At 34.9% G+C, this 26,048-nt stretch overlaps 2 protein-coding genes across 5 annotated transcripts in view; one reads left to right on the forward strand and one right to left on the reverse strand.

The window, feature by feature from the left end:
• The window catches only part of NAIP (NLR family apoptosis inhibitory protein), a 34,890-nt gene extending 17,730 nt beyond the window's left edge, over positions 1-17,160 (forward strand). The window contains 9 exon segments of the mRNA XM_039870147.1: positions 1,768-1,849; positions 2,351-2,408; positions 2,516-3,976; positions 3,979-4,623; positions 6,791-6,955; positions 8,112-8,264; positions 8,627-8,713; positions 10,634-10,798; positions 12,066-17,160. Coding sequence (XP_039726081.1) covers positions 1,768-1,849; positions 2,351-2,408; positions 2,516-3,976; positions 3,979-4,623; positions 6,791-6,955; positions 8,112-8,264; positions 8,627-8,713; positions 10,634-10,798; positions 12,066-12,430 — 3,181 coding nt within the window. The 3' untranslated portion in view covers positions 12,431-17,160.
• A 109-nt stretch (positions 17,161-17,269) lies between these two features.
• The window catches only part of LOC120608262 (survival motor neuron protein), a 29,041-nt gene continuing 20,262 nt past the window's right edge, over positions 17,270-26,048 (reverse strand). The window contains exons 8-10 of one of the 4 annotated variants that reach the window (XM_039870157.1): positions 24,526-24,576; positions 21,762-21,787; positions 17,270-17,610 (exon numbers count right to left, since the gene is read on the reverse strand). In XM_039870157.1, the coding sequence (XP_039726091.1) occupies positions 24,529-24,576 (48 nt within the window). In that variant the 3' untranslated portion in view covers positions 17,270-17,610; positions 21,762-21,787; positions 24,526-24,528. Of the gene's footprint in view, positions 17,611-21,761; positions 21,788-23,574; positions 24,577-26,048 lie in introns of those variants that run through there. The other 3 variants (XM_039870159.1, XM_039870158.1, XM_039870156.1) reach the window with 3 other exon arrangements.

Raw genomic sequence — 26,048 nt, forward strand, 5'->3', positions numbered from 1 at the left:
ATTGGCACATTTTGCTCCACATTGTTTTTGAGACCCATTCATAATTATGTGTAGAGTTGCAGTTCGCTTGTTTTCACTGCTATAGTGTGTATTATTGTATGAAATAATAAAATAGGCAACACAGTTGGATCTTTTTGAAGTCTGACGATATCTGCTTTTTAATGGGAGTGTTTAGAACATGTATATTTAATGTAATTATTGAAATGGTTGGATTTAAATGCACTTCTTTGCTTTTTGCTATTTGCCTTGTAGCTTCTTTGTTCCTTTTTCTTCTTTTCCTGACTTCTATGAGTTTGAGTAGTTTTTAGTATTCCCTTTTATCTCTATTATTGGATTATTAGCTGTACATCTGTCTTTTTTAGTGCCTGCTTTAGAATTTACAGTATGTATTTTAACATCACAGTCATCTTCAACTAATACTTGACATGTAATGTATGAACTATGTAACAGTATGCTTCTATTTCTCCCCCTCTATCCTTTGTCCTAGTCATATATTTTACTTTCATATATATTATAAATCTCACAATACAGTGTTATATCTTTGCTTCAAACAATTATCTTTTAAATATATTTTAAAAACAGAAAAATGTCTTTTATATTTACCTACTTAGTTACCAACCCTGGTGCTCTTCATTCCTTTGGGTAGAACCAAGTAGAGTTTCATCTGTTACCATTTTCCTTTTAACTGAAGAACTTCAACATTTCTTGTAGTGCACATCTGCTGGCAAATAACTGTATTGGCTTTGTACGAAAAAGTCTATATTTTATTTTCCTTCAGAATCCTTTTTCTTGATGGGTCTATCTGCATAGTGACCTTTGACAGAAATATTAAAAGTCCTATTTGCTATTTTCCTGCAGCTACTCTTCTACTCTTAGACTCATCTCCAAGCCACGTGGAAAACTAAGAATAAGCCTCCTCTTGCTTTACCACCTGCTTTCCTGTGAATATGCGGCGGCCTGAAAATGAGTGCGAGCCATTTGGTTGTTCTTAGTTTCTCATTTACCTACTCACATTTGTAGTTCTCACCTATCCAAGTGAATCATTTTGGGCAGAGCTCTTTAGAATTTTCTCCCTTAGCTCTTCAGGCAGACATCATATCTGAATTTAGAGGGTTTTTATGTCCCAGTTTCATGATGTCTGGCAAATAGTTTTTACAGAATATGTTTATGGCCATTCTTTAGTCTTCATATTGATGGTTGTTTTTTTTTTTTTTAATAAACTTTTTATTTGGGAATAATTTTAGATTTAGAGAAAAGGTACAAAGATAATAGAGTTCATATATTCTCACCCAGATTCCCGTGATACTAACATCTTTCACATTATCATTGTACATTTGTCAAAATTAAGAAACCAACATTGGTACACTACTATTAACTCCAGACTTTCTTTGGATTTCGCCAGTTTTTCTACTGTCTTTTTGTGTGTGTTCCAGAATCCATAGATGGAGTTTTCTTCTGTTTTTGATTCCTTAGGTTCATCTTCGTTGTTTCATGAATGAGTGTTAAATATGTACTCCTTCCACCAAATTCACTGGTTAGCCCCATTACTTTATAAATCATGTACATTTCTATTGCTGAGAGCCAGAGTCCAAATGTCTTGATGACACTGACAAGAGCAAATCACTAGAAATGTTAATTTTATATTTAATTGTTTTGCCATTAAAACCTTAATAAGTTTTTAAAAACCTAATGCAAATGCTTATTCGCCTATAAGTATTTTTATGGGATAATGCTCACTTGCCTGTAACTTTTAACTTTTATGCTTAGTTGTCAGTTTCTCCAAAATATGATGGCCCCTGCAGAAGTGACTGCAGACCTTCAGAGCTATGGTGAACTTTCTGAATTAACGGTAATGAACAACACCATGTTGTTTATTTTAGCAGTACATGATTGAAAACTGTTTTTGAACAGGAATTGCTCATCATAAATAATAAATTCTGAAAATATCTACTAAGCAATTATGATGTGCTAGGTGCAGGTGGGGATACTACGGTAAACAAGTAAGACAGAATACTTAGCTTCGTGAAATGTAGAGTCAAACCCTGCTACTTTGGGGCCAGGCTCTTTCAGTCTTAGAGGTGATTAGCATCTAGGCTACCTGGATTCCATCTATGACATTCATTTGGAGGAGAGGAAGTTCTGACTGCTACTTGGCCATTATGACCAACCAAATCATAAACTCAGATAACAGGTTGACTCCTTTAATCTGAGAAATCTTTGAAAGTTCTCAGGGATATAAGCCACTATCAATTTTACACACAGACAACTTATTAGAGGCTGTATGTTAGGTATATTATGTTTGTCCCACCGTCTTATACAAACTTTGACTTAGAGGATTTTATTTTCAAAGGAAACCGCAAGTGAAAGCAATCTTGAAGATTCAGCAGCTGTTAGTTGTACAGTGCCAGGTAAGGATTTTGAAGCAGCATATGGGATATAGGTATGTATACTTTTTATATGGAGGGAACTTTAAAAGAGAGTATTTATAATTGTGCTTCCTTTTTTCTATCCTCAGAGATGGTCCAAGTTGAAGCCCAGTGGTTTCAGGAGGCAAAGAGTCTGAGTGAGCGACTGAGAGAAGCCTACACCAATGCCAGTTTCTGCCGCATGTCTTTGCTTGAGGTCTCTTCCAGTCTAGCCACAGACCATTCATTGGGTTGTGATTTGTCCCTTGCTTCAAAACACGTTAGTAGTCCTGTGCAGGAGCCTGTGGTGTTGCCGGAGGTCTTTGCCAACTTGAACTCTGTCATGTGCGTGGAGGGTGAAGCTGGTAGTGGAAAGACAGTCCTCCTGAAGAAAATAGCTCTTCTATGGGCATCAGGATGCTGTTCCTTGTTAAACAGGTTCCAGCTGGTTTTCTATATCTCCCTTAGCTCTACCAGACTGGACCAGGGACTGGCCAACATCATTTGCAACCAACTCCTAGAGACAGAAGGATCTGTTACTGAAAAGTGCCTGAGGAATATCATCCAGCAGCTAAAAAATCAGGTGTTATTCCTTTTGGATGACTACAAAGAAATGCGCTCAGTCCCTCAAGTCATAGAAAAGCTGATTAAAAAAAACCACTCATCAAGGACCTGTTTGTTGATTGCTGTCCATACAAACAGGGCCAGGGACATCCGCCAATACCTAGATACAGTTCTAAAGATCGAGGTATTTCCCTTCTATAACACCATCTATATGTTACGGAAGTTTTTTCCACACAATATGACTCGTCTGCAAAAGTTTATGATTCACTTTGGGATTAATTCAAGTTTACAGGGAATACAGAAAACTCCACTTTTTGCAGCAGCAGTCTGTGCTAACTGGTTTCAGTATCCTTCTGGCCAGTCCTTTGATGGTGTGGCCGTTTTCATGTCCTATATGGAATGTCTTTTCTTAAAGCACAAAACTTCGGCTGAACTTCTCAAAGCAACTGTGTCCTCCTGTGGTCAGCTGGCTTTGAAAGGGCTTTTTTCATCTTGCTTTGAATTTAGTGACGATGACCTTATAGACGCAGGAGTTGATGAAGATGAAGATCTAACCATGTACCTAATGAGTAAATTCACAGCCCAGAGACTGAGACCAGTCTATCAGTTTTTAGATCCTGCATTCCAAGAATGTCTTGCTGGGATGAGGCTGATTGAACTCTTGGATTCAGATAAGCAAGAAGATCAAGATTTGGGACGTTATTATTTGAAACAAATTAAGTCATCCATGATAACTATAAGTCCCTTTTGTAACAATTTTTTGCAGTATGTCTCCTGCTACCCTTCAACAAAGGCGGGGCCCAAAATTGTATCTCATTTGCTTCATTTGGTGGATAATCAGTCACTGAAGAATATATCTGAAAATGAAGACCACCTGAGGCACCGCCCAGAAAGTTTAGAGTTAGTGCAATTAATTAGGATGTTTCGTCAGTCATCTCCACATTACTCTTCAATGGTTTCAAAACAGGTGCTGGCTCTTGCCTTAAACATTGCCTATCAAAGCAACACGTTGCTGCATGTTCTCCACTTATTTTGCAATTCCTTCAAGGGAGAACCCTGACTTTGGATATACTTAAATTACAGTATTTTTTTGACCACCCAGAAAGCCTGTTATTGTTGAGGAGCATACAACTCTCCATAAGAGGAAAAATAAGGTGTCCCGAAATAGATTTTTCAGTACTGGAAACATGTGTCGACAAATCACAGGCACCAACTATAGATCAGGACTGTGCTTCTGCTTTTGAACCTATGAAAGAATGGGAGCAGAATTTAGCTGAAAAACGGGAAAACGTAATGAGATTTCAGGATATGAAGCTTAATGCACCACTAGACATCAGCACTGGCTATTGGAAACTTTCTCCAAAGCAGTACAAGATTCCCCTTCTGGAAGTCCACGTGGCTGATAGTGATGGTGTGGACCAGGAGATGCTCAGTGCTCTAATGACAGTCTTCTCAGCTTCACAGCACATTGAACTTCATTTAAATAATAGCAGGGGCTTTATTGAAAGCCTCCGCCCAGCTCTTGAGCAGTATAAGGCCTCTTTCACCAAGTGCTCCATACACAAATCTAAGCTGAGTGCAGAAGAACAGGAACTGCTTCTCAACCTGCCTTCCCTGGAATCTCTTGCAGTCTCAGAGACAAGCCATGTACAAGGTATATTTGAGTATATTTTAGCTGGCTATTCTGATGGTAATTTTATTTGCTCACTCTTAGTTTTAGGTGGATAAAACTTCTGAAATCATGAAACCATAAATACTTGCTGATAGAACAGATATAAACCTTCACTAATTTGTCAGTAATAAGAATCGGTGAAAGGCCTCTAAATAGAATGATTTTCAAACAACGCAGATAAAAATATTAACTAATGAATGTTAATAAGCTCTCAAAAATTTTATTAGTAAAAGAATGATTTATATGTAAAGATGGTGCTTGAGAATCACCCTCACTCTACCTGTTTAATGCAAGGAAGGACTTATGTGCTCTGGGAAATAAATAAAAGGGAAAACTCTCCCATTTGTTTGTGTCACCTTTCACTTTTCCAAGCAATGTTTGAGAGTTTTCAGTGTAGGTTTATATTTTTCATTAAATTTATTCCTAGGTACTTCTGTTTTTTGAAACTTGTATAAATGATATATATTTTTTTTCATTTTCTAATTGTTTATAGTATGGCTTTGGTTTTTCAACGGGTTGTTACATGACTAGGTGCTTTGCTTTGTATACATGTTGCCTGAGGATCACTGAACATTTTTTGGATCTGTGGGTTACTTATCATCAAATATATAAAAAATTAGTTTGCCATTTTTAATACTTTTTATTATAGTGAAATACACATAAAACATTTTTCATCATCCCAAACAGAAACTCTGTACCTATTAAACAATAACTCCTTCCTCTCCCCAGCTACTGATAATGTCTATTCTACTTTGTCTCTATTGTCTATTCTGGATATTTCATATGAGCGGGATCATACAATATCTTGGCCTTTTGTGTCTGGCTTATTTTGCTTAGCATATTTTCAAGATTCTTTTATGTTATAGTACAAGTCAGAACTTCATTTCTTTTATTGCTGAATAATATTCCACTATGTATACATACATATGTTTATCCATTCATCTGTTAATAGACACTTGCATTGTTTCTTCTATTTAAAAAATTTTTTTTCAATAAATGTTTTAATGAGTATATTAATGCATAAATAATACTTTTTTCTTTTACAGAAACTTTTCTCTTAATTAAAGAAATGATTTTAATTATTTTTTTTCCCCTTTTTCTTCTAGCTCTTTTAAGTAATGCTGCTATGAGTATTGACATACAGATATCTCTTTGATACCTTGCTTTCAATTCTTTTAGATATATACCCAGAAGTAGAATTGCTGGATCATATATTGAGGTACTTCCAAAGTGTTTTCCACAGTAGCTGTACCATTTAATTTTGAGGTACTTCCAAAGTGTTTTCCACAGTAGCTGTACCATTTTACATTTCCATGAGCAATGTGCAGGAACTCCAATTTCTCCACATCCTCATCAATGCTTGTTGTCTTTTTAATCATAGTCATCCTAGTAGGTTGAAGTAGTATTTCATTGTGGTTTTGATTTGTATTTCCCTAATGACGATGTTGAACATGTTTTCATGTGCTTATTTATTAGCTGTTTGTGTCTTTTTTGAGACATGTCTATTAAGTCATGTTTAAATTGTGTTGACTTTTTTGTTCTTTGTATATTCTAGATAGTAAATCCTTATTTGCTGTACAGTTTGAAAACATTTTCTCCTATTCTGTAGATTCTTTTCAATGTCTCAATGATGTCTTTCAGTGAACATAAGTTTTAAATTTTGATGAAGTCCGAGGTATTTATTTATTTATTTTTGCTAGTGCTTTTGGTGGCATATCTAAGAATCCATTGACAAATCTAAGGTCATGAAGATTTTACCCCTATGTTTTCTTCTGAGAGTTGTATGGGTTGGCCCTTATATTTAGTGTGTTGATCCATTTTGAGTTAATTTTATACACGGTGCTGGGAGGTAGGGTCCAACTTCATTCTTTTGCATTTGGAAGTCCAGTTGTCCCAGCACCACTTGTTGAGGTGACGTCTTATTCTTGTGAATCCAGAGAGTAGCACAAGTCTCCCCACATACAAAGGTATCCAAGTAAATGCTGCATATAGCAGTATCTTCATATATGTACTTTCTAGAAAATGTTTTTGGGTATATGAAAGGCTTTCATTTGAAAATATGAAAATGCTTAATGAATCAAAATGAGTTCCAAATTTTCAATCTGGAACTCCTTAAATTAATAATAAAAAACTGTGTGTTGCTTTCCAGATCAACTCTTTCCTAATCTGGACAAGTTCCTGTGTCTGAAAGAATTGTCTGTGAATCTGGATAAACAAAATGTTTTTTCAGTCATTCCTGTAGAATTCCTAAATCTCCACCATATGGAGAAATTATTGATCCAAATTTCAGCTGAGGCTGGTCCTTCCAAACTAGGTAAGTAAGCATGGCACTTTGATTTACTTGTTTTTATATCACTTGGAAAAAGTTCTTGACCAATAATTCACTTGAGTTAAAGCTTTTGTGGATGTGTGTGTGTAGCCTGTATCCATGGTAAATTGAATAGCATTTTCAATAAGAATGCAGAGAGCTATCTGTAATTATTGAGACTTTACTACATGCTAGGTATTGTTCCAGGTACTTTACCAATATTAATCTTCATATTCATTAACCTTCATATCATTTAACCTTCATATCCATTCTGTGAGGTAAGGTACTATTATTCTCACTTTATGGCTGGGGAAATTGAGATATAAAGAAGTTAGTAATTTAAGGACACCCAGCTAATGAAATGGTAGATCTGTGATTCGAACACAGGAATTCTGACTACTACTAAGTGTGTGCTCTTAACCACTGGTGTACTGGTTCTCCAAAATAATTTGTAGTTATTTTAAGTTGTTTTTACATTGTAACTTACAGATCTGCCCAATTAAGTAGAAGGAAATATGCTGATTGGTAGTGATTGGAAGCATGTCCCTGTTTTTCTTACCAGCCTATCCTCATGGTTGGTTGATGAGCAACTTGTGCAGCCATCTTTCCTAAATATATCATTTAGAAAAATGACTTAGGCATCATCAATTCCTTAGTTTAATAGACTGAACACTAAGGACTGAAGAAATGTAAATTTTATGGAATTGGCATGCAGAGTTGCATGCAATAGAATTCACTAAAACTGGTAGTGGAAGTTTTCTTACATTTGTCAGCAATTTTCACATCAAATTAGGTTTTGTTTCAGAATTGTCATTGCATTTATGTTTCTTTGTATAGTATTCCTATTGTGTAAATGTCATGTGCAAACTTAGAGATGTTAGGATGTTAAAGCTGAAGGTGACTTTACTGATTCAATGCCCTTATTTTACAGAAGAGAAAACTCTTTTGTAATCCCCCAAAAGGGGTCAGTAACTACATGTCCAAGTTCACATAGCTTGCTAGTTCGTTGCAGACCCTGAACCTAAGCTCAAAGTGGCCTGATTCTTGGATCATTACATCATGGTGCTTTAATTCAGTGTTGTTGAACCAAAATAATTATGTGGCTAATCCTGATACAAATTTGCAATCTTCTCTAATTTCTTAAATCATTGATATTTTACAGTTAAATTAATTCAGAATTCTCCAAACCTTCATGTTTTCTGCCTGGAATGTAATTTTTTTTCGGATTTTGAGTCTCTCATGACTGTACTTGCTTCCTGCAAGAAACTCAAAGAAATTAAGCTTTCTGGAGCATTTTTTAAACCCATTCCATTTGGTAAGAACTGTAATCATAAAATTTTGTTTAGGATGCTTCTGTGGACACAGTCGTTTTAAGCACTTTTAAAAAAATATCCAAATTTTAAACATGCAGTTGATGCCAAGGAACAAAACTATTATAATAGATATCTGATCTTAAATGAATTATCAAATAAGTTACATTTGTTTCTAGAAGTTTAAATATTTCTAGTTATCAGAATTATTTCCTGAGCAAAGATTTGTTTTATCTAGTTATGCTAATTAATTCAATCTGAATTACTGTATTAATTTTTGTCACTTAAAAAAATATTCTTTAATACATTACTTTTTGGTTTAAGAGATATAGTTGACATAACTAGATTTTTGTTTTCCCTTTTACAGTCCTGGTTTTGCCAAATTTCATTTCTCTGAAGATATTAAATCTTGAATTCCAACAATTTCCTGATAAGGAAATATCTGAAAAATTTGGTATGTTTGCAAAACAGTGCCTTTTACTTAATTCTTTATTCTCATCTCCACAAAACCCTTCATCTATTTTGCATTAGTTACAATAAATCATCATATATATTAGCTTCCCTAGCTAATTAGAAGGAAGGGACAGTGCCGCTGAGCTTTTACTTTCCAAATGTCTTGATCTCACTTGATCTCATTCAAAGCAATGTCCTCAGAGTGCCTTATTTCTTAGAACCCATATATGTTATTACAGGAGTATGTAATTTCATTGTCAGGTATCCATTTCAAACATGTTAAGTCTGTGTTGTTTAAAAGGCTTCTGAGATATAAAGAAAACCATCTTTAAGGTTAAGAAAACTCAGTATATAAAAACCTGGATTTAAAAAAATTACAGAAAGAGCCTACTTTATTTTTTGATTACAGAAGTAACAGATGCTCATAGAAAAAAAATTCTGACAGATGTTAAGATAAACTGAGGCATATTAAAAGTTTTAAGCATTTATTTGAGCAAAATGGATTTGAATCGGGCAGCTTCCATCTACTTTCTAGCAGATAGAAAGGAGCTATGAGAAGCTGTATAGAATGACTTTTATAGGCAGAAGGGAGGAGGGACAGGAATTTATACTAGGTAAAAAAGCAGGTTGATTATTGCAAGGTTACTTCTCTGTAGGGGATGGCAGGGGTCTATCAGGATGATTACCTAATTAGTGCTGCTCAGGCAATTTCTGATTGGTTTGATTCCATTTATGGGAGAGCCAAAACTCAAAATCTCGGTTTGGTGACATGGGGCTTGGCATAAGCAACTCCATTTTGGGTTTCTTGTTCCATTTTTAACACAGGAAAATATAGGTGAATCAGTGAAGATAAGGACTGTTGAGCAGTAGTGCTTCTCGAACTTTGGCATGCTTAAGGATCACCGGGATCTCTTCCTTTTCCTGTCTTTTCTTCCTTTGGAGGTAGCCATGTGGGTGGGGGAGGAGCACAAAGGCTGAACAACCAAGGAGGTTGTTATATACAACAGGTTCATTAAGCAAGTACACTGAGTATAATGAGAGCCAAGTTTCCTCACTGTTAAAGAATTTATGAACATTGAAAGGGGAAGCTAGAAAGAATTTTGAGGTATTAGAACTGGAAATATTGGTGTAGACTCATGGTTTTTAACCTATTCACACAAATAGATCAATATACACATATATGTAGATATCCATTTATCTCTATATATATCCATACACACACATACATACGTATTTCTCAGCTCAGTCAACTGAAAGACTAGAAGGCACCTTAATAGCAATGAGCACACCAAACACCCAGGTCTTGACTTCTAAATACTGGCTTCCCTAAAAGGAACCAAGGTTCTTGGAGAAATGTAGGATATAAGAATTGGGACAAGGAAAGTAAAAGATAAGTCTGGAACATTGTTTTATGCTAGAAAGTGTTCAAAACATTTTCACATGTGAGGCCTCAAATAGTTTTCTAGGCATCAAGTGATCCATAATGTTGCGGCAAAGGAGAGATCAAAGTGAAAGGGAAAGCTAGGAGAGTGGTGGACTGTGAGGTTTTAATGCTGGGAGGTAGATGTAGAAATCACTGAAATAGCGGCTGAGGTGGGATTGAAAGGAAGCGGGCTGAAGGAATTGAGGAGCTAAGGAGAGTATCCTGGAGGCCCATGGAAGCTTCGGTCTAAAAGAGGAAATGGTATGTGATAGGCATTCTGGATTCTACTGCAGAAAAGACTGAATGGGGAAGGGTAGAGGAATGGTTGCCCAGAGGTAGCAATGAAAATTAAGGTGTAGGCTGACCCCTTTCCCTTGCCTTTGGAGAGGAAGAGGAACAGCCTCTCTGCTACCTGGGGCGTGCATAATTTGGAGGCTGTAGATTACCGTTGTTTGGGAATACAGTATGGAAAACAGCTTTTTTTCCCTCTTCCAATAGCCTATACTTTAAGCTCTCTTAATAACCTGGAAGAACTGATCCTTCCTACTGGGGATGGGATTCAGCAAGTGGCCAAACTGATCATCCAGCAGTGTCAGCATCTTCAATGTCTCCGCGTTCTCTCATTTTCCCAGACTTTGAATGATGACAGTATAGTGGAAATTGGTGAGTTAACCTCAAATAGAATGTTTTAGCCTGCATGAAAGCCGGTTATATTATTCAAGTTTTCTGCAGCAAAATGTCTATAAAAACTTTTGTCTCTTTAAAACTTTTCAATCTACTTCTTTAATTTCACTATCTTATTGTTTCCTCTTATGTCCTGTGGATTTAGGTTCACTGTGGCCAGATTTGGAAGTAAAAAATGGTCTCTCATTTGAGACTACAGAGACTCTCAAGTCTGTATTCTTGGCACCTAGCATTTCAGATGCCTGGTGACATACCTTCCATATACTTCTTTTTAAAGTATTTTTTCAAATTGTTAATTCACATACAGAAAAGTACACAAATCACAAGTGTGCAACTCAATGAATTTTAATTTTTTCAGTACCTATCTCTAAAGGTAGTCATGCTACAGCCATGGATTCCAGAGTGAAACCAAAACTAACATTTGCCTAAACTAGGAAAAAGATTTAGCCATTAAAAACAGAACAAAAACTGTGCTAGGTATCCACTTCCAAAGTCAAGTCAACCTAATTGAGGACTTACTGTATGCTGGGCTGTCATATCCTTCAGAGCCCTCAGTAACAGGAGGAGCCTTTCTGGGCAACAGGTGAATGAATAGCAGCAGTGAGAAGACATGGTTTGAGAATGTCATTTCCTACTTTTCATAAAAGGAGAGATGTGGTTGCCACAATCTCTAATGTCCTTTGTCATAGACTGCTTCTTAGACATGCTGCACTTTGACATTTATCCTCCTGTGAGACCAAAAGAGAAGTCCAAATTTGCACAGAATGACAATTCTCACAGCAAAAGTAGCTTCAGTGCTCTAAGGCAGGAGTCCCCAATCCCCAGGCCATGGACCAATACCAGTCCGTGGCCTGTTAGGAACTGCACTGCACAGCAGGTGAGCAGTGGGTAAGCAATTGAAGCTTCACCTGTATTTGCAACTACTTCCCAGCCCTAGTATCACCACTTCAGCTCCACCTCAGATCATCAGGCATTAGATTCTCATAGGAGCACCAGTCCCTGGTGCTAAAAAGGTTGGGGACTGCTGCTCTAGGGCATAGTTTTACTTCTCTGGTTTCTGCTTCTCACTTGAGTTTTTGCCAAGCAGTTATTATTAGCTCTTTGGGATTTTTAAGGAGCTATTTAAAAAATATTTTATTGGGCATTTTCTACGTTCAGTGGTGGTAGTGTTCAAATAACCTAGTCTACCATTATTTAAAAAAAAAAAGTCTATGATTCTATTCTCACAAATGTTTTGCCTTTATAGCTAAGGTAGCAATCAACGGAGGTTTCCAGAAACTTGAGAACTTAAATCTTTCAATCAATCACAAGATTACAGAGGAAGGATACAGAAATTTTTTTCAAGCACTGGACAACCTGCCAAACTTGCAAGAGTTGACTATTTCCAGGAATTTCACAGAATGTATTAAAGCTCAGGCCACAACAGTCAAGTCTTTGAGTCAATGTATCTTACGGCTCCCAAGCCTCATCAGACTTAACATGTTAAGTTGGCTACTGGATGAAGAAGACATCACACTGCTTAATTCCATGAAAGAGAGACATCCTCAATCTAAATATTTAATTATTCACTGGAAATGGGTACTGCCATTCTCTCCAATTATTCGGAAATAGAAGATTTAGCTAAAACCTGCTCAATCAAGAAAATTTTTGTCAACAATTCTAAAAATCTAATTATCCAAAAACATTTTAAATATTGTATTCAAAAGAATATAAAATATGTAAGGCATGTAAGAAAAACAGCTTGCTTATCACTGAGCTTAAGAAATAGATTATTACCAGTACCTCTGAAGTCCCTGAATGATCCTCCCCAACTAAAGATCAGCTCTCTATCATCTAGGATCAGTACTGTTTCCATTCTAACTACGGTAAAGAGTAACAAACAGGAAGAGGGTTGGGGGAAGTCTACCAATCTATCTTAAAGCAACAATATGGAAGTAGTAATCAAGTTATATATCAAATGACTAACTTCAGGGTTTAATCAGTTTCACAGTTAAATGTAAGAGTTCACTTTAACTTCAGTGAATCTTTTGTGGGCAAAGAAGTACTCCTTAATCCTTGTAGGACCTGTTTTGTATATTTAACTGGTATAGTAGAGTTTACTTATACCTTCCTTTTATCCATTGCCAATGTAAAGAACAACTAGGATTTAGGGAAAAATGCTTTTTTTCCCCAGAGGCTTTTGATTCAACATTAGTTGAATCTAAGCAAAAAATGCAGAATAGAATTTAGCATTACTAGAGATTAGCTAAATTTGTGTTCTCTAGAAAATTGAGTCAATGTTTTTTTAGATAACCATGTTTGAGAATTTAACATACGCTATAATGGCCTTAGCATTTTCTTATAAACCCACTCTGCTTGGGGAGAACAAATTCTGTCTCTGCAGTGACTTCATATGGCTCAAGGTATTACATTTAATGTGGATGTCTACATCTATGTCTGTGTCCAGAATTTCACTTCTACCAATTAAGCAGATGACCATTCCCAATACATGATGCTGGCATAAGTTAAAAATTAGGTAAAATTTGATAGAATGTTTTTTCATTTTTACCAAGGTAAAAGCCAATCCTTCCCTCCCATCCCATATATAAAACATACAGACAGTATATATGGTGTGATCCCATTTGTTAAAAAAATACACTCATTTCTAGATGCATTAAGAATTTTTGAAAGAATACACAAGAAAATGTTAATAGTGGTTAACTCTAGGAAGGGGACTGGACAGCATTCTTTCTACTCTTTCCTTTTGTTTTTTTGTTTTACAAGTACTTGTACTATTTTTATATTTAAAATAAAATATAAAACTAGTTTAGCATTGCAATATTAAGAGAAGCTACCTTTAGAAGGAGAGATTACTAGAAGGGCAAGATGGGTTATCTGATTTTATGTGTAATACTTTTATAATCAGAAAGGTTTAAAGTATTATAGTCCAATCAGGAGACAAACTACATAGTAATCTGAATGGGTAATGTTTACTATAAAGTTATTAACTGTAACAGGAATTAAGAGACCTCTAAGCAGATATAAAAAACAGCCTATAGGCTCTTCACCCTAGGCTCAGACTGAGCACCCAAAGAATGAACCCCAGGGCTGAGATACAGACCTCCAATGGAAAGGGCACAGCCATGGATGACAGAGGCTTGCTGAGGCTGCAGACTTGCAGCCTGAGGAGGTGTTAGCTTGGGGTACCTTTGCGGAGAAGGTACCTTGGGTGTGTCAGGGGAAGCCATTCGTGTGGGAGTACAGTGTGCTGCTAGCCACTGCTAGAGCCAGGCACTACATGATGTGTGCCCAGTTGGAGCTGGGTGCCACAAAACACGTGCTGCAGGGATCTGCTAGAGGGGCACACTGGAACCAGGAAAAGAAGTCCCTTGTTCCAGTAGTGCTCACCAGCACCCTCTACTGACAAAGCTTTATTTTACACTGTGCCTGCTGACAGGGGTGAGTGAGGTATCTATGGGGTCCAGATCCATCCTTGCAGAGCGGGCGATGAAGGCTGGATTTTGACATGAGAGGCAATAACTTGATAACTGGTACAAGCATTACTTATTTAATGGTTCAGTTTTAAACAAAGAAGAACTTAAATATCTTAAGACTGATTGGTTATATGCCTGTGCATGTTTAAGCATTCACAGAAAACTTCTTAAATGATATGTAAGAAACTGGTAATGTTGACTGACTTCTGGAAGGAGACCAGGATAGCTAGTGGACAGGGGAGGGAAGAAGGTTTGCTTTATTCTCCTGCATATCCTTTTGTACAATTCTGTACCACTTGCATGTACTACTAAAAATGATACTTTAAAAATCATCAGGACTCCATGCAAATGATTCATCCATAGCTTCTGCTAAGGGCCTCTAGTATAAAGCTGGGGTCACCAAATGATGGGCATAGCCTGTACGGCCTATGAGCTAAGAATGGTTTTTAAAGGCTTAAAATATATATTATTCCTCTTTAGGACTCCTAGGTCTTCTCTCATTGCCCTGACACCCTTATGTTTCTAAACTTCTTTCATTCTGATCACATTTCTGAACCCTAACTCTCTAAATCTTTCCCCTGTGCCCACACAAGTAACATGCCCTATATCCTCAACCTCTTCTCTGAACGTTCCCTGCATCTTTTTGTTCCAACTCCACTTTTTTTCAAATTTTTTAAACCGGAACCCAAAGAAATAAATTGTTAAAAAATTCAAACATTTACATATGTATACACAAAAATAACTTTCTAAAAAAGCTATATCAAATATTTTTCTAATATCCAAATACAACAAAATTCCTTGTAAGAGTTGTTTGTATGCACTATCTTCAACTGTTTCCTTTCTTACATTTTCCCCCACCAGGCTTTAACCTTCTCAATTCCTCCAAAACTGCTCTTATGAGAGTCATCAATAACCTCCACATTGTTATATGCAATGAATACTTCTCAGCCCTCATCCCATCTGACTTGTTAGGAGCATATGACCTATCAGTAGCTTTGATGTGATCCATCACTTCCTCCGCAACACTCCATTCATTTGGCTTCCAGGGCATCCCTCCTGGGCTCCTTCCTAACTCAGTGAGAGTTCTGGTTCCTTTGCTGCTTCCCATATCTGATCTCTAAACATTAGGAGTACCCCAAAGTTCTCTGATATCTTTATTTAAATGTACTTCCTTGGCTATCTCATCTTGTTGAATGGCTTTAAATTCAATGTCTATGCTAACTTCTAAATTTTCATCTCTAGCCCAGATCTCTCAAGTCTTTACTCATATCCAGTTCCTATTACAGGGCATCACAAATTCGTTATGTCCAAAACCAACTCCTATCCTTCCTTTCCACCAAAGCGCTCTTTATTCAGACTTCTCCATCTCATTAAATTCCAACTTTATTCTTCCACTAAACTTTGGCTATAGTCCTGATTCCTCGCTTTCACACTTCACACATTATCTACTGGCAAATCCTGAGTTCCATTTGCAAAATATCCTCATATCCAACCACTACTACCCACTGGTCTTAACTAGTTGCTCTGCTTCCTCCCTTGAAACTATATGAACTATTTTCAACATGTCAAAAATCTCTTTATAAATCAGACCATCTGCACCTTTGGTTCGAAACCCTCCAGTGGATCCCAGCTCAAAGTGAATGAAGACAATGGCCTACAAATGACCCCTGGCTACCCGACTTATCTCCATCTCTTTAATTTCTCCTCCTTGCTAACTTCCATTCAGCCACAGGCTGGTTTCTTTGCTGTTTCCTGACCATGCTAAACATGCTCTTGTTTTAGGGCCTTTACACCTGTCATTTCTTTTGCTTTGAAGGTTCTTCCTCTACTTATGTAAATGGCTCATTTCCTTCAGATCTCTGCTCAAATATCACCTCAATGAGTTTTCTGATCTTTTTAAAAAAGCATCCCCATTTTCAATGTCATTCTGCCTAACTCCTATCTGTGCTTCGCTTTTCTCTACAGCATCTATCACTATCTGCCACCTTATAAAGTTCGCTTTCTTCCCCCTAGCTAGTTCCTACTACGGTAAGCAGGAATTTTCATCTGTTTTGTTCACTGCTGTCTTCCAAGCACGTAGAATAGTGCCTAGCACACAAAGTTAAAGACTTGCTGAAAAGATTTTCCTGAACCTACAACCACTCTTCAGCTGCATTAGGTATTAAGGGAGGTAACAGCCAAAACTATCTTAGAAAGCAAATAAGTGGGCTTCACAACTAAATTTAACCTGGCATACACTTAGGCAACTAAAATATGCTAAATATATAAAATATTGGCTGATTGTCAAGAAAAATGGTAAAATTCCACTTACCTGTACAAGAAAGCTTAAACCACAGAACATCTCATTCTGCTAAGCTTACTTACCACACATCAGACATTCATTTATTCAACAAATATGTACTGGGTAGCTACTGATATGCTAGGCACATTTGGTTTTCCCACATAAAACATCTGAAAGAAATAGCATTTATCATATTATCCTCTTCTCCTGCAGCTAAATGGACTAGAAGGAATCGCAGATGCCATGGACCTCAGACTAAACTAAAACAACATAGTCTCCTACCTCTCCTGCGAATTTGAACTGAGAGATACAGATATAGCCAAACAGAGAGATGAAACTGCAAGGTAGAGATGAAGAATGAATGGCATGGGCAACCACGTTAGGCAGTGTGCATGATGAGGATGCGGAAGGGTCCATGTAGAGAGGCAGACAGACAAAAAAAGGTGCAGAGAGGAGAATGACAATATGATTTCCAAGAAAAAATCTTGGTTTCTGACTGGCCAGGTTCAGTCCCTGTGACACTGAGCTTCAGCTATTCTTTGTTTCCTAACTGTGGATTATCAGCAACATTGTTTTACAACTGGTTGTATCTTTATAGTACTACTCCCTTACCCAAATAAGCCTGAGTAATTTTCTTTTTACAGACTCCACCTCACCACATACATTCCAAAGAAAAATATTCAGATAGTCAAGATGTAAAAAAAATTAACATTTATTTTTAAAGGCATTAATAAAGGGCTTAACATACTTAGAAAGTTACAGTATACTAATGTGCTCAATCGCAATATTGACAGATTGACTTTTCTGAACTATACATGACCTTGAGTTTGTTTTATCCCTTACTTTTCCATTGTTCAGTTATTCAAAGTGATTATTCCCTAGAAATACCTGGCTGATTATTTAAGCATGAGCCACATGTAAAAAGATGAAATGCAGATGACTGTGCCAATCAAGTGTTCATGAAGAAAATGATGAAAACTTTGTTCACATCGACCAGGACACATCAAAATACCCTTCTCCTTGGGAGAGACCCGCACCTGAATTTCAAAGAAAAAAATGTCTAGATACAATTACAAAATTTAAAAATGTATTTTCTTACAAAATCATAGAGGAGAAAATGGAAATCAATACACTCACTGAAGTTAAGTAAAACTAGAATAAAAATCTGTGAACATAAAGACTTAATGTAGTATTAGTTTCGATCTTTATGGGACATGTTAAACAGACAAATTGTGAAATTCATTTGGAAGGGTAAATGAACAAGAATATTTTTTAAAAAATTTAAGCACTGGTATTTAATCAGTCTTAATAGAATTTAAAATATTACAAAACAATGATCAAAACTGTTTTAAAAACGATAGTGATTACAACAATGCATACGACATCCTCCAACTACAATATAAAACTAAAAAGTATTCCTAACTACCCAGAAATTAAATTCTGGAGTTGGAAACAAACCTATCTAGAAATTTGATAGGTTATCTAGAAAATTGTAATTCTACATAATCAAATCTATAGAAAATCTAGAAAATTGTAATTCTACATAATAGAATCTATAGAACTAAAGCACTGTTCAGAGGAAAATTTACGGCCTTAAAATATCCATTTTAATAAATTATAGTTAAGGAATTTAAAAAACTTATAAGGAAAGCAGAAAGAAGAAATTAATCCCTGGTATATCATCTGGGTCCATGGAACCCAATTTTAGTTTTTGAGTTTCTTTTTCAAGCAGTCCTATGTATAAGGATTCATAACTCAGTTTCTTAGGTCTGCCAAAGAAAATTAACTTATTAAAAAATTAGTAAAACTCCTATTTTGTAACTTTACTGTAACTCTACTGGACTTTTATAAATCTAAAATACAGACTCTCTTGATTTTATTATTCTTTATCTTGAAACATTGTTATTCTTCAGCCCAGGATTTATTATAACTCATTGTGGTAGCTAGCCTTCAAGATGGTCCCCAATTATTCCTGCCTTGTGGTATTAATGCCCTTGTGTAATCTCCTCTGGTTGACTGTGGGATGGACTTCTAAAGAATAGAAAAGGTAGAAGTAATGATGTGTGCTTCAGAGACTAAGTTCTACAAGTGGGTATGGTGTTGCTCATTCTCTACTGGATCACTTGCTCTGGAGAAGCAAGCTGCCATGTTGTGAGGACTTTCAGGCTGCCAGGAGCCTCAAGTAGCAGGTACTGAGGCCTCCTGACAACCATGTTAGTGAGCTTGGTAGCAGATCCTCTAGCCCCAGTAGAACCATTAGATGACTATAATCTTGAGGCTGACAACTTGACTGCAGCCTTATGAGAACCATGTAGCTAAGCTGCTCCTGGATTCCCCACCCACAGAAACTAGAGATAATAAATTTGTGTTATAAGGTGCTAAATTTGGGGGTACTCTGTTATGCAGCAATATATAATACACTCACCAGCTACCTCCAACTATGCTCTTAAAAAAAAAAAGACTAATAATGACACGGAAGGATGGAATCATCTAAAAAGATGATGAAAGAAACCACAAGTAGTGATATTAAAGCATCATTATTATATCATCCTTTAGTTATCGTATTCTGTTGCCCAAAGTATTGGATTATCTTTTAAGAAGTTTTAATGGAAGTTGGAGGACACCATCCTTGTAGTCTATTTTTCCCCAAGTGTTCCTTGAACACATTTGAAAATTCAGACTTTTTCATTTTTTGTCCATAACAGCAAATGGCAAAATTGACATAAGTCACTTCATAATAATTAAACCATTAGAAGATGAATATAAAAAGATAGCAACATCAGACCAGTGAAGAGAAAACTGTGGCCTAAAAAATCCGCTATCTAACTCATTAAGAAAAAAATTTTGATCCTACTCTAGACTAATAATGATGGTGAACTGTTCATATAAGCAGTCTCAGGTCTTCAGATGACATGACATACTCTACTTAGGTGAATTTTCTCAAATCAAGAATTGATATATTTCTGAGAACAAAAGGAAATATGGTAGAGTCATCCAGTTAGTCAATCAACAGGATTTTATAATATTTTGATAAAATCCCATCTCATATTGATAAAAGGACATGTGACATTATTCTTTCATCTTTTATGATACTTGTGCATCAAAATTTACTTGATAGTTTGTAAGCAGATAAACGTAGAAGATAGATGTATATAAGTCATTGGAAGGTAACAGATGATGCAGAAATGAAAAATAACCGGACCGATCATTCTAACTGATGTTTATAAATGTAAAATTAAAATGTTTTGCCGTTATGCAACAAAGAAGATAGCTAACATGTTTATTCAACAAAATTATAAGCCATGAAGTTTTCAGAAAGTACTGCATTTTGATGAAGAGCATGAATAATCAGAGAAATAATCAGAGAAATAAACTCAAAATGTACTCTAGAATACAGTAGAGATGCATTTGAAATCTAGAATCAGTATTTATCAGATAAACATATTCTAGGTTCATGAATTAAAGCTAGTGAACAGTTAGCTGCAAAGAATGTTGTGTATTTTGGATGGTGATACACACACACACACACACGTATATATATACTGTATAAATTCAAAACTAGGAAAATATGATATAAAAATTTGGGTTTGCTTTATTTGAATCCTCATTAAAATTGCTAACAAAGTTATTTTCACTATCTCTATTCTTCTATATACTGTTTATAAAATGACTTAAAAAGAAATAGTTGATTTTCGTTATTCACAGCAGTTATGTTCTAAAAAAGTCATCATCAACACTGCATTTATGAATACTATGCCATTGCTCCTAGAAGAAATACAGGGCTAAGTTCCTGCAAGCTTCTGGTCACATTTTTATCAACCTGTTTTATGTGTTTCTGTTGAAGACACGATTTAATACATAGTGTCGATTCATTAACACTGAACTCAACGACCAACAGCATTATAACTCATGCCTGAATAAAGCTTATCAAACACAGGTATTTTCTCTGTAAGGCATGTCCCAGCCTTTTTGCACTTGGGAACACTAGATAGCACTTCAGCACAATGCTTGTGGGTCATTTTAAAGAGTAAACTCAAAATGTGAAAAATGTAGCACTAAGATTATGAAAAGGACACTCATTTATAGTATGAGAACTGAAACAAGAAAACAGCATTGCTCAACCTCAGCTGAGAATATTTGTGTCAGGTGACTCAAATTTTTCGTCTCTCGGCATGTGTCCATGAATGGTAGTGAAAGTGCCACAAATACTGATTCTGGGGTTACAGATAAATTTTAGCAAGCAGACAAATTTGCAAATACAGAATCTGTGAAAAAGGAAGATCTACTGTATATAAAATTTTATCAGCAAAAATTTAAGAGAGTTAACACAAAAATCTAAAATGATAATAAGGAAATAACCAGATAGAAACAGAGAAAAAAATTAAACAAAAACATTAGAAGAAAACCCAAAAGCCATAAAAAGTGATGAATCTGATTATATGAAAAGCAATCATTTCTGTCAAAACGACAACTGCTATTACTATTAGCAAGGTCAAACAAAATGATAAACCAGAAAAAAGTATGTACAACTGATATTATAAAGGTATGGTTATAAAGAATTCTTAAAAACCAAAAAGGAAAAACATATATTCCAGTTGAAAAGGGGGCAAAGGTGGTGTGCATAAAGTTTTCAGAGAAGACACAAAGCTCTTAAACATATGAAAAGGTACTAAATTTCACAATAATAAGATAAATAATTATAAATACAATGAGACTACTATTTTCAACCATTAGACTGACAAAAGATTTGAAGGCTTGATAAATTATTGACTAGACTGTGGGAAACAAACTCTTAATGTTGGTGGAATATAAATTAGTACAATCTCTACTAAGAACAATTTAGCAAAGATCTATTAAAATTATAAATGCATATCCTCTTCAATCCAGCAGATCTATTTCTAGAATCTAATTCTAGGTCGGAATTTTAGATTCTAATTCTACTTATTTAGATAATCCTAGAGATGTAGTCATATAGCTACAAAAATAATGTAAAAGAATACTATTTGTAGTATTAAGTAGCAAACAATTGCAAACAGCCTAAACTTCCATCAATAAGAGCTATAAGTATGGTATACATCTCTATATAAGAATATCCTGCAACTGTGTAAAACAAGACAGTTTTATTTACTGATATAGATTAAATATATATCTCAATACAAACAATAAATATTGAGGAAAAAGCACTTACCTGTTAAAGAATACTGTATGAATTACCTATAAAAACAAAAAAAGTTTAAAAGAATAACAATGATAGATTTAATAGATTTTAATTACATATTTTTTATTGTCAATAAATGTAAACAGCACGAAAATAGAAAAAATACAAAAGGGTATATTGTTAAGTCTCCCTGACATGCCCTTGTCTCCTAATCCCTCTTCAGAGGTAACTTGAGTATCGCTCTGAGATGATAATCAATGCAATATATACATGTGTTTAAATACAAATTTAAAGAAATAGCAGATATCATAATACATATAGTTCTGCATCTTATTTTCATTTAAATATATCTTCCTATCAGATTGCTATATATAACAAGCAACAATGTAAACACAAAAAAGAATTAAACTGAATATTAGTTCGAATTTTAGAACTTTTATAAAAAGAAAAAATGAAGAAAGAAATAATTAAACTATAATGCGTAGATACTCTAACAATTAGATAAGTATGAAGAATTAGGGCATTATTAACTAGTTTGTTCTTTTGCGGAAGCAATATGACAACATATGATGATCTACAAAACTATTTAGAAATGGAAGCCCAATATCTGAAATCAATCCTCAATACATAAAATAATCCTATGGAACTATGTTAAACAAAAAAAGCCCAAAATATTTATTATTGTCATGTAGAAGTACATAATGACCCAAAATTTAACAAATTAATCTTAATGTACTTGTGAGATATAGAGTGTAATATCATTGTACATTTTGTTTTAACCATCACAATATAATAATCTTTCAGAAACTACTTCTAGAGGAGCAGTTCCAGCAGGGCAATCTTCTTGCATGCATTGCTTCAACACCAGGCCAATGTGGCCAAGCAGATGGCTACGTGCTAGAGGGCAAGAAGTTGGAGTTCCATCTGAGGAAAATAAAGGCCCAGAAAGGCAAATAAATCCTCCTCCCCCATCTTAGCTCATGTAATAAAGGTGTTTATTGTGTGTGTGTGGGGGGGGGAGAACTGTGCCAAATATTGTAGACATGATGAAGAATGAGATATAGTGCCTTGCCTCTAATGACAGAGGGAAGACATATATTCACAATAAAGATAATATAAATGTGAAAAGCTATGTAATAGAAATTAAGTAGAGAGTAGGTTCAAAGACAGGAAATTATGTGGATGGGGGGATAAGAAGGCTGAGTGGCATTAGGAACAGAGTTAAGACATTTGAGTTACCTCGGGCCTTGAAACACACTGTACTTAATGATTCTGGCTTTGTATATTCTAAGACACTTTAATCTATTTCATCCCCTGCCTAAATTTTCTATGCACCTTTTTAGATTTGCATGATCTAGTGAAAAACTTCAACTGAAAGAAAATGACTTTAATTATACTTCCAAATGTGATGATTTACATAATTTAAAAAATACCCCTCCAAGAAATGCATTTTCCATTTTGAAAATCAAAACAGAAAATTTGCTTTTCAAGGCAACATGGAAACAGCTACCCAGAATCATAATAACATCCACAATCTTTCATCAAATAGTCATAACTCAGAAATTTACCCTAAGGCTATTAACAGAATAGAATCAAATCACTACATAAGATATTTACTGTAATGTTATCCAAATGCCCAAAACTTCTGAACTAAAGAAATAAGTGGCATAACATATAGACAATCTGATAGAAATATGTAAAAGCATTTAAAAATATGTTAAGTGGAAATACACACATGCACCCACAAAATGCTATAGCATCCATATCAAAATATAGATGAATATGGACCAAAAGTGTAATACATGAAAAAGAAATACAATGATAGACACATGGCTTTTACTAATTTAGTTTTAAAATACTGAACATTTTTATTATGTACTTTGCAAACATACAGAAAATAGAAAAAAAACAGTACAATAAACATCGATGTACACATCATTTTTAGATTCAATTATAGCCATGTATGCTTCGTGCACACATATATACATAGTTAAATCATTAAATAACATATTGAGATATTATATTTCACTTCTAAATACTTTAGTATGTAAATTTATTTTTCTATAAACTATAACGCCCTTATCATAGATCATAAAATTAGCTATAATTATCCAATATCATTTAAAATCCAATCCATATTCAAATTTCTTCAATTCCCAAGTCTTTTCAAATCAGGGTCCAATCAAGGATGCCATACTGTATTTCGCTGTTGTGTCTCTTAAGCCATTTTTAATCTAGTTACCCACTCTGCGCTATTTTTTCCTTCATGACAATGACGTTTTGAAGAAATAAGGCCAGTTATATTCCCCATTGTGGAGCTGTCTGATCATTTCTTTTGTGGTGTTAATTTAACTGATGCTCTATCCCCAGTATATCTAGTAAATGGGAAAGTAGATCTTAAAGGCTTGATTAAATTCTAGTCACACTTTTTTTGACCAGAACACTTCACAGGTAACACAGTGAGTGTATTGCATACTGCACCAAAAATCAGAAAGCAAGTATGCCTGCCTGACCACAGTGAAGAAAAGATTCATCACTAATTCTAAGTATCTCTTTATTGAAAAGTATGTTTTTCTTTCCACACTCCCAACCAACAAGTATTTGGTGAGATGATACTTTGATGTCCTGAGAATTCTAAAGGGGATATAAATAAACCATTTATCAAATAGTTGTGGTGTCAAAATGTCTTTAATATTTTATATTAACTTTTCTACTTTTTAACAATTTTTAAAATGTTTTCCACAAACTATACATTTATACAAAAGATTCATTTTTATAATGATGGCAGACTTACTCCTTAATTAAAATGTGAGCACCTTCCTTCTTTTTGATTTTGTTTGAAACCCTGTAAGGAAAAAAATTTTTTAAAGAATAGCAAACACATTTTATATAAATGTGAATAAACATTTTGTTTCACATAAGACATTTTAGTAAATCTATTTAACAAAATACCATCAGAAAATAAGTTTATAGCCTTCCAATGCTTTAAAATTAATCCCAAAGTAAAAAATTAGGCTGTAATTAAGAAATTTTCTTCTTTCACCAAGACCAATGATGTTCAAGAGCTCATTTATATCTTATTTCCATCAAATAAAATATACAATTGTCATATTTGTTTAGTAAAATAAAACCATTAAAGACCAGCACTCACTAAACGAAAACATTTTTGAAGTTAAAAAAAAAATTAATACTTACATATGCATTGTTTTTCTGGTTAGACCTAATTCAAATATCTGCTCTCTCTCTTCTGGCCTCAATGCCTTCTATCTTTCCCTACATATACAGTAACTTTTCATTTCACTACTAATCTGTATCTTAGAGACCATAGGATTTATTAAGAGTGGTTTGTTACTAATGAGTACCAAAGTTATAGCGTAATGTTATTCCAATAACATTACTCTTAGTCATTTGCATTCTGCTTGAATCTCCAGAAAAAGCCAGAGGTTAAAAGCTGAACCCAAATCCTATCTGGATTCTCTTGTGGGAACAGGAAACAAGCTGTCAATCGCGTGTGCTTTTGTGAAGCAATGGTTAAGAACTGTTAGCTAAGGGCAATAGTGTCTAAAAAACACTTAAGTTACTGGAAAACTTGACAATGAGTAGTGGCTTCTTTTTAGTGATAAAAATTTCAAAGAGACAAAAATAGAAGATCCAGGAAACTACAATTTCTTCATACTTCTGAATATAAGCATTATGTTTACATTTTAATTTATTTAGCTATACAAATAATACTTCTAAAAATAAAGATCATTTCTCTGGAAAAAAAATCATAGGTTAGCCCTGAATTTGTGGCAAATAGTCTGGTCAAGGCTGCTTCCCCAAGAACTAGTGCTTGAATTCATGAAAGAAACAGAAACATCTGTCTTTTGTTGGTCAGGACCAGAGTTAAATGTCTATTGAAAATCTGCTAGATTTTAATAACATAGGACAATCAAGTACATGAAATAAGAATGTTTGTAAATACAATTTAGCTGACTCTAATTTTCACCCACATCATCCTTCAAATCAAATATATTCTAACACATTAGTACATTCATATTTTTTAACTATTGCTAGCTATGTTCAACATTCAGCAAACTATGAGCTTATTCTAAATGAGGCTTATTATGAACCTGGCAATATTTCAGACTAGAGATTCAAGAGTTACAAGATCAACACGATCCAAGCTCTCATAAGGCTTACATTATTATGCTGGATGGATACAGATAAACCGGTATGGAAAATTATGCCAGGGATGATAAGTGCCACATAGAGAATCTAAGTGGGGTGACAGGACATAGAATGAAGGCATGTCAATTCTAGATTAAACAAGGAAAG

Source organism: Pteropus medius, unplaced genomic scaffold (assembly GCF_902729225.1).
Source record: "Pteropus medius unplaced genomic scaffold, Ma_sr-lr_union100, whole genome shotgun sequence".
Lineage (NCBI taxonomy): Eukaryota > Metazoa > Chordata > Mammalia > Chiroptera > Pteropodidae > Pteropus > Pteropus medius.